This window comes from Stenella coeruleoalba (genome assembly GCF_951394435.1).
Source record: "Stenella coeruleoalba genome assembly, chromosome: 9".
NCBI classification, from domain to species: Eukaryota; Metazoa; Chordata; class Mammalia; order Artiodactyla; family Delphinidae; genus Stenella; species Stenella coeruleoalba.
In genome coordinates, this window is record NC_137155.1 from 8,892,209 (window position 1) to 8,910,446 (window position 18,238).

At 46.5% G+C, this 18,238-nt stretch overlaps 1 protein-coding gene across 9 annotated transcripts in view; it reads right to left on the reverse strand.

Annotated features, from left to right (window-relative positions):
- The window catches only part of CCM2 (CCM2 scaffold protein), a 58,977-nt gene that overhangs the window by 17,586 nt on the left and 23,153 nt on the right, over window positions 1-18,238 (reverse strand). For 7 of the 9 annotated variants that reach the window (XM_079931501.1, XM_079931497.1, XM_079931495.1 and 4 more), the window contains one exon: window positions 16,660-16,833. The exons of the other annotated variants lie outside the window; for them this stretch is intronic. In XM_079931501.1, the coding sequence (XP_079787627.1) occupies window positions 16,660-16,833 (174 nt within the window). The remainder of the gene's footprint in view (window positions 1-16,659; window positions 16,834-18,238) is intronic. 9 annotated transcript variants of the gene reach the window in all.

Here is an 18,238-nt window from a genome sequence, read left to right on the forward strand (position 1 = left end):
AAGCAGTCTCGAGGAAAAAAAATGGAGCTGGAGGAATCAGATTCCCTGACTTCAGACTATACTACAAAGCTACAGACATCAAGACAATATGGTACTGGCACAAAAACAGAAATATAGAACAATGGAACGGGATAGAAAGCCCAGAGATAAACCCACACACCTATGGTCAACTAATCTACGACAAAGGAGGCAAGGATATACAATGGAGAAGAGACAGTATCTTCAATAAGTGGTGTGGGGAAAACTGGACAGCTACATGTAAAAGAATGAAATCAGAACACTCCCTAACACCATACACAAAAATAAACTCAAAATGGATTACAGACCTAAATGTAAGACTGGGCACTATAAAACTCTTAGAGGAAAACATAGGAAGAACACTCTGTGACATAAATCACAGCAAGATCTTTTTTGACCCACCTCCTGGAGGAATGGAAATAAAAACAAAAATAAACAAATGGGACTTAATGAACCTTAAAAGCTTTTGCACAGCCAAGGAAACTGTAAACAAAACGAAAAGACAATCCTCAGAATGGGAGAAAATATTTACAAACAACTCAACTGACAAAGGATTAATCTCCAAAATATATAAACAGCTCATGCAGCTCAATATTAAAAAAACAACCCAATCAAAAAGTGGGCAGGGGCTTCCGTGGTGGCGCAGTGGTTGAGAGTCCGCCTGCCAATGCAGGGGACACAGGTTTGTGCCCCGGTCCGGGAAGATCCCACATGCTGCGGAGCGGCTAGGCGCATGAGCCATGGCCGCTGAGTCTGCACATCCGGAGCCCGTGCTCCGCAACAGGAGCCCGCGTACCACCAAAAAAAAAAAAAAAAAAAAAATGTGGACAGAAGACCTAAGTAGACATTTCTCCAAAGAAGACATACAGATGGCCAACAAACACATGAAAAGATGCTCAACATCACTAATCATTAGAGAAATGCAAATCAAAACTACAATAAGGTATCACCTCACACCAGTTAGAATGGGCGTCATGAGAACATCTACAAACAACAAATGCTGAAGAGGGTGTGGAGAACAGGGAACCCTCTTGCACTGCTGGTGGGAATGTAAATTGATACAGCCACTATGGAGAACAGTATGGAGGTTCCTTAAAAAACTACAAATAGAACTACCATACGACCCAGCAATCCCACTACTGGGCATATACCCAGAGAAAAACATAACTAAAAAAAAAAAACATATGCACCCCACTGTTCATTGCAGCACTATTTACAATAGCCAGGTCATGGAAACAACCTAAATGCCCATCAACAGACGAATGGGTAAAGAAGATGTGGTACATATATATATACAAAGGAATATTACTCAGCCATAAAAAGGAACGAAATTGGGTCATCTGCAGAGACGTGGATGGACCTAGAGACTGTCATACAGAGTGAAATAAGTCAGAAAGAGAAAAACAAATATCGTACATTAACGCATATATGCATATGTGGAATCTAGAAAAATGGTACAGATGAACGAGTTTGCAAGGCAGAAACAGACACAGGTGTAGAGAACAAACATATGGACACCAAGTGGGGAAAGCGGGGGCATGGATGGTGGTGGTGGTGGTGGTGGGATGAACTGGAAGATTGGGATTGACATATATGCACTAATATGTATAAAACAGAGAACTAATAAAACCTGCTGTATAATAAATAAATAATAAATAAATAAAAGAGAAGCCACCATAATGAGACGCCCACACACCACAACAAAGAGTATCCCCCGCTCGCCCCAACTAAAGAAAAGCCCGTAGGCAGCAACGAAGACCCAAAGGAGCCAAAAATAAAATAAATAAAATAATAAAAAACAAAATAACAAGTAGTATCATTAATATGTTAAGAAAGGAGTAACAACGGAATTATAAAGATGCTCAAATAAAACCAGATAAAGCAGAAATAGAGTAGAAGAAGAAATAGAAGTAGAAGAACAAGAGCAACAAATAGAAAACAATTACAAATACGGTAAATATTAATCCAACTATGTCAATAATAACTTTAAATGTGAATCGTCTGAATATACCAATTAAAAGACAAAAACTGTCAGACTGGATAAAAAATTCAAGACACAAGTATATGCTGTCTACAAGAAACCGACTTTAAAGATAGAACTACGGGGAGAAACAGATGAATCCACTATTACAGCTGAAGACTTCAACACCCCCCTCTCAGAAATGGACAGAAAATGACAGATCCAGCAGGCAGAAAATGATTAAGGAGAAAGGTGAACTCAACATCTTCCACCAACTGCATATAACTAACATCAACAGGCTACTTCATCCAACAACAGCATTCAACAGAATACACATTCTTCTTAAGCTCACATGAATATTCACCACGACAGAGCACATTCTGGGCCATAAAACACACCTTAACAAATTTAAAAAAACAGAAACCATACAAAGTATGTTCTCAGATTCCAACGGAATTCTTTCTTTTTTGGCCGTGCTGTGCAGCTTGCAGGATCTTAGTTCCCTGACCAGGGATTGAACCCAGGGCCCCTGCAGTGGAAGCGCAGAGTCCTAACCACTGGACCACCAGTGGAATTCCTTGAAAGACATAATCTACCAAAATTCACATAAGGAGAAATTGATAATGTGAATAGGCATATAAGCTATTAAAGAAATTGAATCAATAATAACTTTCTAAAACAGAAAGTATCAGGCCCAGACAGATTCACTGGTTAATTCTACTCAACATTTAACGAAGAAACTATATCAATTCTCTATAACCTCTTCCAGAAAATGAAAAGAGAAAAACACTTCCTAACCCATTTTTTGAGGCAGCATTACCTTAGTATCAAAACCAAAGATACTACAAGAAAGGAAAGACCAATATTTCTCATAAACATAGATACAAAAATCCTCAACAAAATATTAGCAAATCAAATCCAACAACGTATAGAAAGAATTATAAACCAAAAGCAAGTGGGATTTATCCCAGGTATGCAAAGTTGACTCTACATTCAAAAATTATTTAATGTGATCCACCACTTTAACAGGCTAAAGAGAAAAGTCATATGGCATCAATAGATGCAGAAAAAGCATTTGACAATCTCTAATATTCATAACAAAAACTCTCAGCAAACCAGAAATAGAGGGGAACTTCCTCAACTTGATAAGGAACATGTACAAAAAACCTACAGCTAACATCAGTACTTAATGGTAAGAAGCTCTAAGATTGCCTAAGACCAGGAACAAGGAAAGGATGTCCCCTCTCACCACTGCTTTTCAATACTGTATTGGAAGTCCTAGATAATGCAGTAAGACAAGAAAAGGAAATAGGAGGTAAAGATTGGGAGGGAAGAAATCAAACTGTCTGTTTGCAGATGCCCTCTCTGACTGGGGAACCAAGCAGGCAGGTTACTCTGGGGATTATCAAATGCAAGCAAAGTAAACACAGAGGCCTGAGCCAGTTCACCTACTGCTGTGCCAGGCAACCATCTGCCCACAGAGAAGAAAACTGGCACAGAAATGAGAGGGACTGGCAGAAGCTCACACAGGGCACAGTGGCAGATACAGGCTGAGTCTAGGCACAGTCAGATGAGCATCCTAAACTTCAGAACAGCTGCATTCAAAAGCTCTTCAGTGTGTGCTGGGTAGCTCCAAAGGGAAATGCTTACTCATTCTAAAAAGTTTTAGATTTTATCCTTTCTAAGATGGGGGTGAGGGGGAGAGAATAAAACTAAACTGTGTATTAGTTTCCCCACTCTCCACAGGGGTGAGAATCCACCCCTCTGACAGAACAGTTTAGAAATAAATAAGCAGCACATCTAATTACTGGCTCATACTTAAGGTTGTTACAAGTGAACATTCCAGAACGTTGTCACAGATGTGCAGCTAGCAGAGGCCTTTCTATCCTCTTCTCTTTTTTTTTTTTGCGATACACGGGCCTCTCACTGTTGTGGCCTCTCCTGTTGCGGAGCACAGGCTCCGGACACGCAGGCTCAGCGGCCATGGCTCATGGGACTAGCTGCTCCACGGCATGTGGGATCTTCCCAGATCGGGGCACGAACCCGTGTCCCCTGCATCGGCAGGCAGACTCTCAACCACTGCACCACCAGGGAAGCCCTATCCTCTTCTTATGTGCTCATGTAAACCAAATGCAAACCCTTCCTTAAATTTATCAATATTACCTTTCATCTATTCTCACACTTCCTGATTTCAAAACTTACTACAAAGCTACAATAACCAACAGTGTGGTATTGGCATCAAGACAGACACTCAGAGCAATGAAATAGAATAGAGAGCTCAGAAATAAACCCTCATATACAGCATCAGTTGATTTTTGATAAGGGTGCCAAGACCATTCAATGGGGAAAGGACAATCTTTTCAACAAGTGGTACTGGGAAAACAAGACTCCACACACAAAAGAATCAAGTTTGACCCTTAGCTAACACCATACACAAAAATTAACTCAAGTGGATCAAACACCTAAATTTAAGACCTAAAACTATAAGACTCTTAGAAGAAAACATAGAGGAAAAGCTTCATGACATTGGATGTGGTAATGATTTATTGGATATGATACCAAAAGCACAGGCAATAACAAAAGGTGGAAGCAACTCAATTCTTGACGGAAGAATTGGATAAACAAAATGTGTTATAAACAGTGGGATATCATTCATCGTTAAAAAGGAAGGAGGGCTTCCCTGGTGGCGCAGTGGTTGAGAGTCCGCCTGCCGATGCAGGGGACACGGGTTCGTGACCCGGTCCGGGAAGATCCCACATGCCGCAGAGCGGCTAGGCCCGTGAGCCATGGCCACTGAGCCTGCGCGTCCGGAGCCTGTGCTCCGCAACGGGAGAGGCCACAACAGTGAGAGGCCCGCGTACCGCCAAGAAAAAAAGGATAAAGGAAGGAAATTCTGATACATGCTACAACATGGATAAGCCCAGGCACAAAAAGGTAAATACTATATGATTCCACTTATATGAGGTATCCCAGAATAGTCAAATTCAGAGAGACAGAAAGTGGAATGGTGGCTGTCAGAGGCTGGGATGAGGGAGAAACGGGGTTATTGTTTAATAGGTACAGAGTGTCAGTCTGGCAAGGTGAAAACAATCCTAGAGGTGAATGGTGGTAATGGTTGCACAGCAACGTGAGTGTTAGAACATTTAAACTGTACACTTAAACATGGTTAAGATGGTAAATTCTATGTTATGTGTATTTTAACACAATTTTAAAAACCTTTAATGTGGGGGAAAAAAAGCACAGGCAATAAGAGAAAAAAAATGACAAACTGGACTTCATCAAAATTTAAAACTTTGTACATCAAAGGACACCATCAATAGAGTGCAAAGACAACCTACCCAATGGAAGAAAATATTTGCAATCATATATCTGACAAGAAGTTAATACCCAGAATACATAAAGAACTCCTATAACTCCACAACAAAAAACCAGACAACCTGATTAAGAAATATGCAAAGGACTTAAATAGATATTCCTCCAAAGAAGGTGTACAGATGGCCAATAAGCACATGAAAAGATTCTCAATATCACTAGTAACTAGCGAAATGCAAACCAAAACCACAGTGAGATACTACTTCACACCCATCTGGATGGCTACTATCAAAACAGAAAATAATGTGTTGGTGAGGACATGGAGAAACTGGAACCCTTGTGCACTGCTGGTGGGACTGTAAAATGGTACAGCCACTGTGGAGAACAGAATGGTCATTCCTTAAGAAATAAAACATAGAATTACCATATGATCCAGCAATTCCACTTCTGGATATCTATGTAAAAGAACTGCAAGCAGACAATAAAACTCTTAGAAGAAAACATAGGACAAAAGCTTCATGATATTGGACTTGGCAATGATTTCTTGGATATGACACCAAAGGCACAGGTGACAAAGGCAAAAAAACAGACAAACTGGAGTTCAACAAGATTTTAAAATTTTGTACATTAAGAGACACTATCCACAGAGTAAAAGAGCAACCCACGGAATGGGAGAAAATATTTGCAAATCATCTATCTGACAAGGCATTAATACCTAGAATATACTGAGAACTCCTAAAACTCAACAAAAAACGCCTGATGCCAAAATGGGCACAAGATTTGAACAGAGTTTTCTCCAAAGAAGATACACAAATGTCCAATAAGAACATGAAAAGATGCTTGAGATCACTAATCATTAGAGAAATACAATCAAAACTACAATGAGATACCACCTCAAACTCATTAGGATGGCTAGTGAAAAACACACACAGAGAAAATAACGAGTGCTAGCGAGGATGCAGAGATGCTGGAACGCCTGTGTACTGTTGGTGGGAATATAAAATGGCGCAGCTGCTGTGGAAAACAGTATGGAGGTTCCTCAAAAAATTAAAAATAGAATTACCATATGACCCAGCAATTCCACTTCTGGGTATAGATAGACCCAAAAGAATTAAAAGCAGGGTCTCAAAGAGATTTTTGTATACCCATGTTCACAGCAGCATCATTCACAATAACTACAACATGGAAGCAACCCAAGTGTCCACTGATGGACGAACGGATAAGCGAGATGTGGTGTATCCATACAATAGTAAAGTGTTCAGCCTTAAAAAGGAAGGAAACTCTGCAGTACATTACAACACGGGTAAAACTTGAGAATACTATGCTAAGTGAAACAAGCCAGTCACAAAAAGACTAACAGCGTACGATTCCACTCAGGTGAACTTCCTAGAGAAGTCAAATTCACAGAGACAGAACGATGGTTGCCAGGGGCTGTGGGGAGGAAAGAATGCGGAGTTTTTGTTTAATAGGTATAGTTTCAGATTTACAAGATGAAAAGAGTTAAGGCAATGGATGGTGGTGATGGCTGCACAACCACGTGAGTGTACCTCATACTACTGAACTGCGTCCTTAAAAATGTTTAAGATGGTGCATTTTATGCTACATTTTAACACAATTAAAAGAAGAAAAAACACTGAAAGCAGAGACCCAAACAGACATTTGTATACCCGTGTTCATAACAGCATTATTCATAGTAGTCAAAAGTTGGAAACAACCCAATGCCCATTGATAGATGAATGGACAAATAATATGTGGTGTGTGTATATATATATTGTACTGAAAAGTTCTGAGAGGAAAAAGTTCTGGAAATGGATGGTGGTGATGGCTGCACAACCACGTGAGTGTACTTAATACCATGAAATATACACGTAAACACAGTTAATTTTATGTTATGCGTGTTTCACCACAATAAAAAAACCGTATCCTAGCTTCACTCAATAACTGCATTTGCTAAAAACCTTTTGAATCATAATCAGTATTATACTGTATGTTAGTTACCACTTCTAGATGTGTATATCATCCCAAATTATTAATTTTCCTTAAATTCAAATAGTAATTTAAAAAATACTGCCTACGTTGGGGTCATATAAAAGTGCCCTGGTGTTATCATGTCTGCAGGACTGTACAAGGACTGCCCCGCCTCCACGTGGCCTGGGGGACACAATGTCACCACCACCATCCTGCCTTTCTCAAAGTGCCACCACACTTCAAATTCAGGCTCACAGATCACCGAGAAGGATTCTACTTTCTCCACAGAGGTGAGTCCTCACTCATTTGAGACTTGTTTTGCTGCAAAATATGTATTAGTAAAACATGTTCTGTCAAAAAGGAAAACTGCAGCTCTCATTCCTGCTGTAACTCCAGATGGGACAAAGTGTGCCTCCTGGGCAGTTCTTACAAAAGCCTTCCCCACCGTCCTGGGCGGTCCCCTGCCGGTCCTGACCAATGTGCAGCGCCTCCTTCAGCGATGTCAGGGACCAGCCCACACCCGCCGTGAGACGACATGGCGCGGGGTGCTGTGCCAATTAACTGATCATAGCACATTCAGGACACAGCTGCAGAGGGATGAACGTGGTGGAACAACACAGACCAAGGGGACATCTGACTGGCGGTCACATCAGCTCCATCAGCCCTGGCAGCAAAAGTCGGACTGTCCTGGGCACCCGCTAACCCCACTGCCGTTCCTGCCGCCCTTATAGAGACTGCAGCCAACACAGGAACGTGCTGGTGAGCTCATCACTTCAGCTCTAAACAGCGGAAAGTATTTCCAAAAATAATTGCTGATGAGATACAAGAGAAGTCCATTTTCATACTGAGCTGAAGTCAGCCTCCCTATAACATCCACCTATTTGACCTCGATCAACAAGTTGCCCTGATGGAAGGGCAGGACTCTATGAGACGTGGGGTGGGGACACCTAGGTAGATGCACTTGAGAACCTCATCTCATACTCTTCTCAACACTCTAGGCCTGCAGAAGTGGCCCAATCCCACTTGTTAGAAGCCACAGGACCCCCATACACACATACGCACACACAGACACCCCTTGCTCAAAAACGACACACAGGCCTCACTGGGATGGGCACCTTTCATGACAATGCTGTTCTCCTCAGGGTCTGCCCCTTCCGCCCCTCCTGGCCATAAGACCTGTTCCTGGGATCAAATCTCAACATAGCACGATTGGGACCCGCTGGGAAGAGAGACTGAACACTGATGGAGCAGCAGGTGCCGGATGGAGGTGGATGGACCCCAGCTGGATGAGCGTGTCTACGGGGCTCTGCACTTAACCCTGGTCAGGGGCCCGGACACGGCCCTCATGCACTGCTAGCACAGCTTAGAAGCTCAGCAAACACAAGGCCCATGTTAAACTCAGTGGAGATTGCAGAACTGTCGAGCAAACTGTGGGTAAAGGTTCCAAAAGATGCAGAGAGGTGGGCCCGCTGGACGGGGCCTACCATGTAAGACCTGGAACCCCACGATTTCCCCTGCTACTTGGGAGGGCTGGGAAGACACCCCACTCTCAAGGGTGAGCTGGAACGAACGGGCTGGCAGAGGCGCGGGCACCGCCCAGCAGCTCTGTGGCGGCTGTTCTCAGGGGGAGAGCTAATGGCGGAGATGCTTTAGCACTAGGCTTCCTGGAGCGAGGGGGACGACAGAACCCTGCGCGAGCAGAAGCCAGGTGGCAGCGCTCAGCCACCAGGAGCAGGGCAGGCAGGCGTGCTCACTGCAGTGGGCGGTGACTGTAAATGGTCAAATGGCGGGGCGGGGGAGCTGGTATGCAGGCCCCACAGAGATGCAACTAGAGCAGAAGCGTTCCCAGGGGCAAGAGAGCTGCTGGGAGCCAACCACGGTCCCGCCTCATGTATACAAACAAGGACACCACCACTGAGTGTGCTGCTCCAACGCAAAGTGGCAGTCTCTGACCCGGTTTCCAGTCCCAGGAAGTGCCTGAGGGAAAGGCCAAGCCCCAGGAGAAGGACTCTGTAACACCGACACAAGTGTGCGCTGCAGCAACGCCCCCAGTTCCCTCCGAAGGGACTCACAGTCACTCGAGTAACAGTACACAGGGGAAGGAAACTGTTCAAGGCTTGGAAAAGAGGGTCTGAGAAAATGCTGAAACTCAGGGGCCCAGAGCACCGTCAAGGTCCTCTACAGGGTCGGGGCACATCCAGGAGGGGACACCTGAAAGGATGCCACATCTCCTCAGAATGCAGGGCACATCTGGAACCAACGGTCATTACACCACGCCTGGTCCCCAGTGGACAGAACGGATGGGTCTGGGGTCCAAGGTACGGCAGCAGGAGTGGCTCTGATCACCATCAATCCAGGAGACCCGCTTGGGCAGCGCGTGCTCCCAGCCCTGAGACTTTTGGCTCCGCCTGTTTTGAGAGCCTGGCTCTAGGGGTCAAATGCTTCTACCAGGGGACACAAAAGGGATCTAAACTTAAAACCGCAGTCCCCTCCTGACGCCGGCAGACAAGCAAGCGGAGAAAGGTGGCACTGTTCTGCAGGGGCAACCGGCCCAGATCGTGATGAGGAGGTGAGGAAGCTGCTACGCACTGGGGACAAAGAGGCGCCTGTGTGGCCTTTAGGGGCCCCTTACATGCCCGTAAGTGGGCAGATACACATCTTTTTCCTCTGCCCCATCCTGCTTCCTTCCCTCCCCTTCTCCTGAGAACACACCCTGAATCATCAAACACAATCTCCAGTTGCAGGCCCTGCTTCTAGAGAACCGAGACATCTCTGAACAAAGACAAGCGACAAACAGGGAAAACCTTAAAACTAACTTCACCGCGAAGGGCAAACTCACCTACCACACTGAGCGCTAGGGAAAACGTATGGGAAAACCACCAACCACCCAACAGAAAAACAGCTGTAGAAAGACACTTAAGAGATCTGACTCGACCATATGAAAAGATACACAACCTCACTCGTAAGTACAAACTGCAATGTAACAGACTATGACCATCAGGCTGGCAAAGATCAAGAAGCCCGCAGGTACACTGTGTGGCCCCTTAGAGTGTGGATGAACAGGCATTCGCCCTGACTGCCCATGGTGTGCACCAGCTTAAATCCCGCATGAAGGGCAACTGGAAATGTCTGTCAAGATAAAAATAATCGAGCCCTACACCCAGCAATTCTACTTCTGCGATTTATCCTAGAGGGTTAGTAAAATGTGTAACAGAGACAAATTAAATATGTATGACTAGATCACTGGTTACATAAAATGTCGTACAGCCATTATAACGGGAGGGAAATGGACGAGGCAGCTTTATGTGCCCCAATCCACGAAGATATGTCGAGATATACTGTTGCGTGTAAACAGCGAGGTGCAAAGTGTGCACTAGGTAATCATCTGGGAACACATGCACGTGTGTGCTCGGATACGGACAGACCGCCCGTGCAGGGACACGCGAGAAACTGATGCCAATGGTTCTTGCCAGGGGCGGGGGGGCGGGGGGACTGGGGACCTCTCCTCACCAGGCATCGCCTTACCATCTGAATTTTGTACCATGTCCATAACTTACCTATTCAACTTTTAAAAATACAATAAATAAGAAATAACAAATCTTATCAAGAAGCATCTTGGGTTTGGTATCACACATGTGATTAATTACCTGCTGCTGCCCCCCGAATTAAAAGCCAGAATGTCGGTTCACAGGTCCCGAGCCTGCACCCCTGCACCACCCTGGGCCTCATGGGGTCGAAACCCTGGGAAGGATGCTTCTGCTTTAAAAAAGCCGGGTGAGGATTCAATGAGAAAATGTATTTAAAATGTTAAATAGTGTTGCCGTATAGGTAAGCATTCAGAAATGAGGAGCAACTGTTAAGTGCCTCTCACCTTCATGTTAGTAATGTTCATTCCGAATACAAAATACTTTCCATAAAGAACTACACTCGAGTATGCGGGAGGAAAAGTCTCCTCACCACTAGCGCATTGTGTTGTCGTCGCTGTTTTTATTTTTATCAAAGTGATACATGTAGGAAGTTTAAAAACGTAAATAGTCCCCAGAAGTGTATAACAAAAAACAACCATCTGGCCCCAACCCAGGCAACCCTATAAACTGCTTCCCAGAGGCAGCAACTCCAGGGTCTTCTGGATCTAGGGCCGACTTTCTAAGTAACGATTTTACATTGCTACTGCCTGATTCATCAATCTAAGACATTAGCTGTTGATTTCCAGTTACGGCAGAGAAAGAGTTAATTCCCGTATATCACCACCCCCATCTCTCCTTCCTTTTTTCTTTTCTTACAATTTAGATAATTTATTACTTAATCATTACTTGGTGCTTATATCCTCCTGTTAGGTACATTCTATTTCACCACTGTGCCAAGAGGTAGTGAAATCACAGTTTTGTTTATGCAGAGTCTTTAATTTTTTTTAACCTTTAATTCTAAGATAATTGTAAATGGCAGGCAGTTGTAAGAAATAATACACAGAGGTCCACTGTACCCCGCACCCTGTTATACCTAAGGTAACATCTCGTGATCACCCAGCATCACAACCAGGACAGTGACTAGAAGGTCAGGTTACAGAACATTCCATCACACGGTCCCTCCCGCTTCTCTTTTACAGGCGCACCCACTTCCCACCCACCTGGTCTCCTCCTTAACCCCTAGCAAGCCCTATCTGTTCTGCATCTCAATAATTCTGTCATATCAAGAATGTTATGCACAGGGAATCATACAGTATGTAGCTTTGGGGATTGGTTTTTTTCACTCAGCATAATTCTCTGCAGACTCCTGGAGGGTGTTGAAGCAATCAGCAAATCATGCCTTTTTACAGCTGAGTAGGGTTCCACAGTACGGATGCACATCATTTGTTTAACCATCTACCCACTGAAGGACATCTGGGGTATTTCCACTTTTCGCCCATTATGAATAAAGCTGCTTTTAATATTCATGTATAGGTTTTTGTGGCAACACAGATTTTCATTTCCCTGGGATAAATACTCAGAGTGCAACTGCCAGGTCAGACGGTAGTTGCATGTTTAGTTTTTAAGAAACTGCCCACTTGTTTTCCAGAGCGGCTGCACATTCTGCATGTCCACCAGCCATGCATGAGTGACCCTCTGCATCCTCGCCAGCATTTGCTGTTCTCACTACTTATTTAACTTCAGTCATTCTGTTTGGTGTGTAGTGATGTCTCCCTGTGGTTGTAATTTGTACTTCCCTAAGGGCTAGTGATGCTGAACATCTTCATGTGCTTATTCCCATCTGACTGTCTTCGTTGGCAAAATAAATGTCTCTTCATGACTTCTGCCCATGTTCTAATCAGACTGTTGGCTTTTCTGCTATTGGGCTTTGACAGTTCTTTATATATTCTAGATGAAAGACCTTTGGCAGGTAGGTGGTTTGCAAATATCTTCTCCCAGTCTGTAGCTTGTGTTTTCATCCTCCTAATGGAGTCCTCTGCAGAACAAAAGCTTTTAAATTTGATGTTCAGTTTACCAATCATTCCCTTTTTGATGTCAAGTCTAAGGTCTCTGCCTACCCTGGGTCCTGGAGATTTTCTCTTAGGTGTTTTTCTAAAAGTGTTATAGTTTTACCTTTTCCCTTTAATACCATGATCCATTCTGAGTTAATTTTTGTGTAAGGTGTGAGATTCGGCGTGAGGTTCATTTTTCTCTCAATGGGTGCCAACGGCTCCAGCGTCATTTGCTAAGAAGACGGTCCTTCCCCTGACTTGCTTTTTGCACCTCCGTCAAAAATCCGTTGGGTGTATTTGTTTGGGTCTGTTTCTGGGTTCATGATGTTGTTCCACTGATTACTGCATCAGTCCCTCTACTGCTGCCTCACGGTCTTCACTGCTGTAGCTCTAAAGTACATCTTGAAACCAGGCGGACTGATTCCTCTCTTTTAACTCTTCTTTTTCAAACCGTTCCAGCTATTCTACTTCTTGTGCCTTTCCATATAACTTTTAGAACACTTGTCTATATCTACAAAATATCTTGCTGGGATTTTGCTAGGAAATGCACCAAACCTGTATATCAATTTGGGGAAGACTGACAGGTTAACTAGGTTGAATCTTCCAATCCACGTACGTGGTATGTCTCTCCACTTATTCAGATCTTTGATCCTTTCATCCGTGTTGTGTAGTTTTCAGCGTACAAATCCTATACGCTTTGTTACATTTATACCTAAGCATCTGTATTCATGTCTGTGATTTAGTTTTGCTTCGTACTAACTGATTTTGGTATCAGGGAAATACTAACCTCACAAATGAGTTAAAAAGTGTTCCCTCCCCTTCTGTTTTTCTGGAAGAGACTGTGTAGAATTAGTGTTAACTCTTTAAACATATGATAGAATTTTCCAGAAACCACCTGGGCCTGGAGACTTTTTTATGGGAGTTTTCAAATTAGATATTTAATTTCTTTAATAGTTGCAGGACTATTCAAATGATCTATTTACTGGTGACCCATGGCAGTCTGTGCTCTTCAAGAAACTGGTCCGTTTGCTGGCTGCTGTCTGAGGGTGCAGGGTCGCCTGTGGTGCTTTCATCAGCCTCTGATTCTTCAGGGTCTCCTAGCACTTGAAGGATGTCATCACTTCCTTCTGGCTCCGTGGTTTCTGACGTGAAATCTATCATTTCCGTTTTCCCTACAGGTAAAGTTCTTTCTCACTGCTTTCAAGACTCTGTCCTTGTCTTTACTTTTCGGAAGTTTCACTACGACGTGTCTTGGTGTGGACTGCTTTGGGTTCATCCTGTCTGTGGTGAGCTTCTTGAATCTCTGAATCTGTCTTTTAACAAATCACAGCAGTTTCAGCCACGATTCCTTTGATCAGCTTTTCAGCCCCACCTCACCCCGTCTCTTCTCCCTCCAGGACTCTGAGGACACAAGTGTCAGAAATCTGCTCTAGTCCCACAGCGGGAGGGGAGCACACTGTTACCAGGGGGAGGGGCTGACTCCCCACTGGCCTCCTCTGCCACCTGAGTGGGGGGCTCCTCTTCCCTGCTGGACATGGCTGGCGTTCTGGCTCCCCAAGTGGCCCAATGACATGAGGGGTGGTGTGTGTCACACTGCTGCTGTCTGAGGGCAGAATTCCAGGCTCCCCACATGGTCTCCACTGACACCGCAGTTCCACTAGGGGTTCATCAGGGATAAAGCCCCAGCTCCCTACTCAGCCTTCTCTGGGGTGGGTGCTGGCCCCTACACAGTCTTTGCTGGTAGAGGCAGCAGCGGGGCCACAGGTTTTTCAGTCGCATTTGGTTGGCACTGAGCAGGTATTGTAAAACATTTTTCTGTCCTGCTAAGCTATCCCTTTCCTGGTCCTCTGGCCAGAGAGAGAGAATTTTGTTGGGATTTTGTGTGCACCTGTTGGCTGTTCTGGGTCGCCAGCTTCTTCAGTTCCAAGCTTGGGATACATGAGGAAAAAGAGAACCGGGGCACTCACCAAACGGGTCCCCCCCTTGGGTCCCAAGGTCCCTGGCTGGTCTGCCGTCACTCTACCTTTCAGAGTCTTCTTACGGTTGTTGCATATATAACGTCCAGGATTTTTAGGTGTACTTAGTGAGAGGAATAGGGAAAAATATGTCGACTCCCTCTTCCTGGACGCGGAAGTCCCCAAACTTTAAATTTTCATGGTGTAATATGGGCCTACCCTTCCCTCCACTTGCTTTGTTTTCAATGTACAATTCTATCTTCCCAATTCTTCAGCAGCCTCTACTCCAACATATAAAACCATCCGTGTTCTCTTCTCCCAGAGCTGCCCTAGCCTGCTCCTTAGATTCCCATCTTGGGAATTCCCTCTGTTCTTTTCCGTGCTTAGAGCCCCGGTTCTGGACCTGCATCTCCCACCTTCCTGGTGCGTCCTTGTGCTCTGAGGGAGCACATCTCCCAAGAACCTCGTCAGAACGGGCTCTGAGGGGTCACATTTTAGAAACCTGACTGTCTGGTCATCATGACCAGAAAGGGACCCTCTCAATCTGAGAATCATGTCTGTTGGTGAATTTTCTGCAAAATGTCCTTCCATTACTGTCTTAACAACTTCCTCCCGCTCTCCTCCATTCTTTCTTCTCATGAGTCAGAGGCTGAACCTTCTGGATGGCTCCTATAATTTTTTCCCTCTCTCATCTTCTGTTTACTGATTTTGGATCTCCTTGTCTCTTGGTTTTTCTTTCCGGGTGACTGCCCTGACTTTATCTTTTGACCCCTCTAATGAATTTTTACGACATATAGTTAAGATCCTTTCATTCCAAAAGCTCTTGTCTCCGCCTCTTATCCTGTTGTCTCACAGTTAACAGTATTTCCTCTTATCTTTCTGACAACATTATGTATTTTTATTTTTCCCCTAGTTTCCGCACTGCTGCTGTCACATTCATGTTTACGTCTTGTGTTTGTCCTGGGCTCTATCTTTAGATGAAACGTCTTCCTCAAACGTGTACTTCTCCTTGACTGCCCACGAAAGAAGCCGTGTGCACGGGCAGAGGTGCAGACTGTCAGCTTCTCTCAGGCTGGCTGGGTGGTCACCCCAGGGTCATTCGAGGCAGCACTTCTGCGGGTTGTGTGGCTTCCACATGAAAGCACTCCTCCGAGGACCCCCTTGTGGGAGAGGCGTGGTTGCAGGCCTATCTGCAAGCTTGAGGGAAAGGGGGTGGGCAATTCTCACCATTCTGGACAGAGGCTTTGACTTAATCTGCTCATCTTCACACTGGGTCTCTCCCCACCCTCCTCTGGGCCAGGCGTCCCCACGTCTAAAGCCCCCCTAGTGTCATGTCTCTACCAGGGAGACCTGCCACCTCCCCCTGTGGCAGGTGAGAGCAAACCCCTCCCCCAAGTCCACACCGTGCTCCACGCGCCCCCAGCCCCCGGGTCCAGCTGGACAGCTCCGCGTCCTCTGAGGCACGCAGGTCCAGCTTCGTGGGCTCTGTGAACTTGTCACCCCACCTTCGTCAGCTCCCTCTGCACGTGTATGGGCCTCTCTCATCACCGCGGTCCCCTTTCCCATTCGCTCTGATTTCTCTCTGATTTCTTTTCATGTAGTGTTTAGGGGGAGCACTGACAATACACTAGTGCGTGTCATGTTTACCCACAAGTGGGTGCGGGCTTTGACAGGATTCAGGAGCCCGTGTCCTAGGCTGTGACAATGGCACACGGAATAGCTCTTAGCCTTGACCAAGGAACCGAAACACACGGCCAGCCTTCACGAGAAAGGAGGCAGCTTGCTACTGGAGAGAATGCCAGAAATGGGGCCGGAAGACAGAGACCTGGGGTTTGGGCACCCAGTTGTCAGACACACCACCGCAGGGGCACCGCCGGGTGGGAGTCACCCGAGGTGTGAGTGGGGACGGGTCCCAGAACCGCAGCGTTTGGTGCATCAGGGGGCCTTTGCTGGCGACGGGCAGGCGGGTCCTGCGGCCGCGGACTTACCTTCACCTCCTTCTCGATATAGTCGCTCAGCAGTCTGTCGGGCTCGACGCGCTCAGGCAGGGACAGCACCACAGTGTGCAGAGGGCGCCTCTCTGTCACCTTCTCATGGGCTTTCTTATCTCTACTCTTTTCACCTTTTAGGAATACTCGTTTAAACGGCGACACAATTCCAGGCTGCAGGCAGAAACGGCAATGATTGGAGTTCATTATTCACAAAGGCTTTGCGCTGTACCCATGGCTAACAAGCGGAAGCGGCCAGAAGCACCACCATGGTCCCCGTGCAGACGGGCCGGCTACTGCCAGCCAGGGTGGGCTGGGCCCAGTGCCGCCTCGGGCACCGAGGGGCTGGTCCCTCACCTGTTCATGGACACTTACAAGGTCAAGGGCCAATTCTCAAGGTGAGTAAACTCAGGAGCCGAGAAGGGGCAGGAAGGGGGAGATTCCCTCAGAAGACAAAAATGCAGCATTGCTCTGAAGTGACCTCCCGGCTCCACTGGGTCACTTCACTGCAGGGTCTTGGAGAAGGCGGGGAGGTGTGGCCAGGACTGTGGCATCAACAGGAAACTCAGCTCAACAGCCGCAAGGCCCGCCTCTTCCCTCTCCCGTAGGAACGCAGCACGCGCTCTGCTTTCCCCTCCCTCCTCCGGGGCCTCGGGGGCTCAGGGCGCTGACCAGCACCTGGGTGACCTCACCCCGTGGTCAGTGTCTAGAGGGGCCTGGAGGCCAACCCTGCGATCAAAGTAAACCTGCAGAGGGAGAGCCAGGGACAGCGGGGAGAATAAAGTCAACCTCGCCTGCGGGCCCCAGGAAAAGGCCCAGGATTCCCTCCCTGCAGCTCTGTAAGAGCCCTCCAGGCCCTCCACGGGCACAGATGTTCAGAGAGTCAGGCGTGGGCACTGGGCACCTGCACACAGAGGCCAAAGGTGACCGCTTCCAGTCACGCAAAGGAACGTAAAACCAGAGAACACAAGACGCCAATGTGCAGCCTCGGCAGGGAAACCTCACCGAACACAGCAGCGAAACCCAAAGGTGGTGACCCACACCAGACCAAGAAGTCACCTTCCATTGTCTTGTCTGTGATTCTGCAGCTCGCCTGCCTGGGCAGGACCCAACGCCAGACAGCGGCCGGGACCTAGGGCAGGCCTAGCTCTGACCAACACTTACAAGAAACAAATGTCTATGTCGCCAACCATGTACCAAAAGCTCTCGTTCCTGTCTCTCCTCTGCAAGGGGGAAATTCAGCCACATGCCATATCCCACCCCAAACAATGCCTGCGAGGCGCCTCGGCAGCCTGTCAATCTCACAGATGGAGGATGGAGAGGGGCCCTGACTCCCTCACAAAGGCAGGTGAGGCCTCGGGGGGCTCCAGGAGGTCCTGCAGGGCCCGCCCCACACAGAACACGCCCTCAGCCAAGTGGACCCAGCATTCTTCCTGCCCCTTCTATAGCCGGAGCCCGGCTCTCCTCCTCTGCTCCTTGGCCTGCGCTCCTAACCCCTGAGCACTTGGCCCCTGGATAGCTGCCTTTTACCCCACTGATCCACCGCAACTAACGCTGGAGCGCCCCTCCTCGCGCTGGA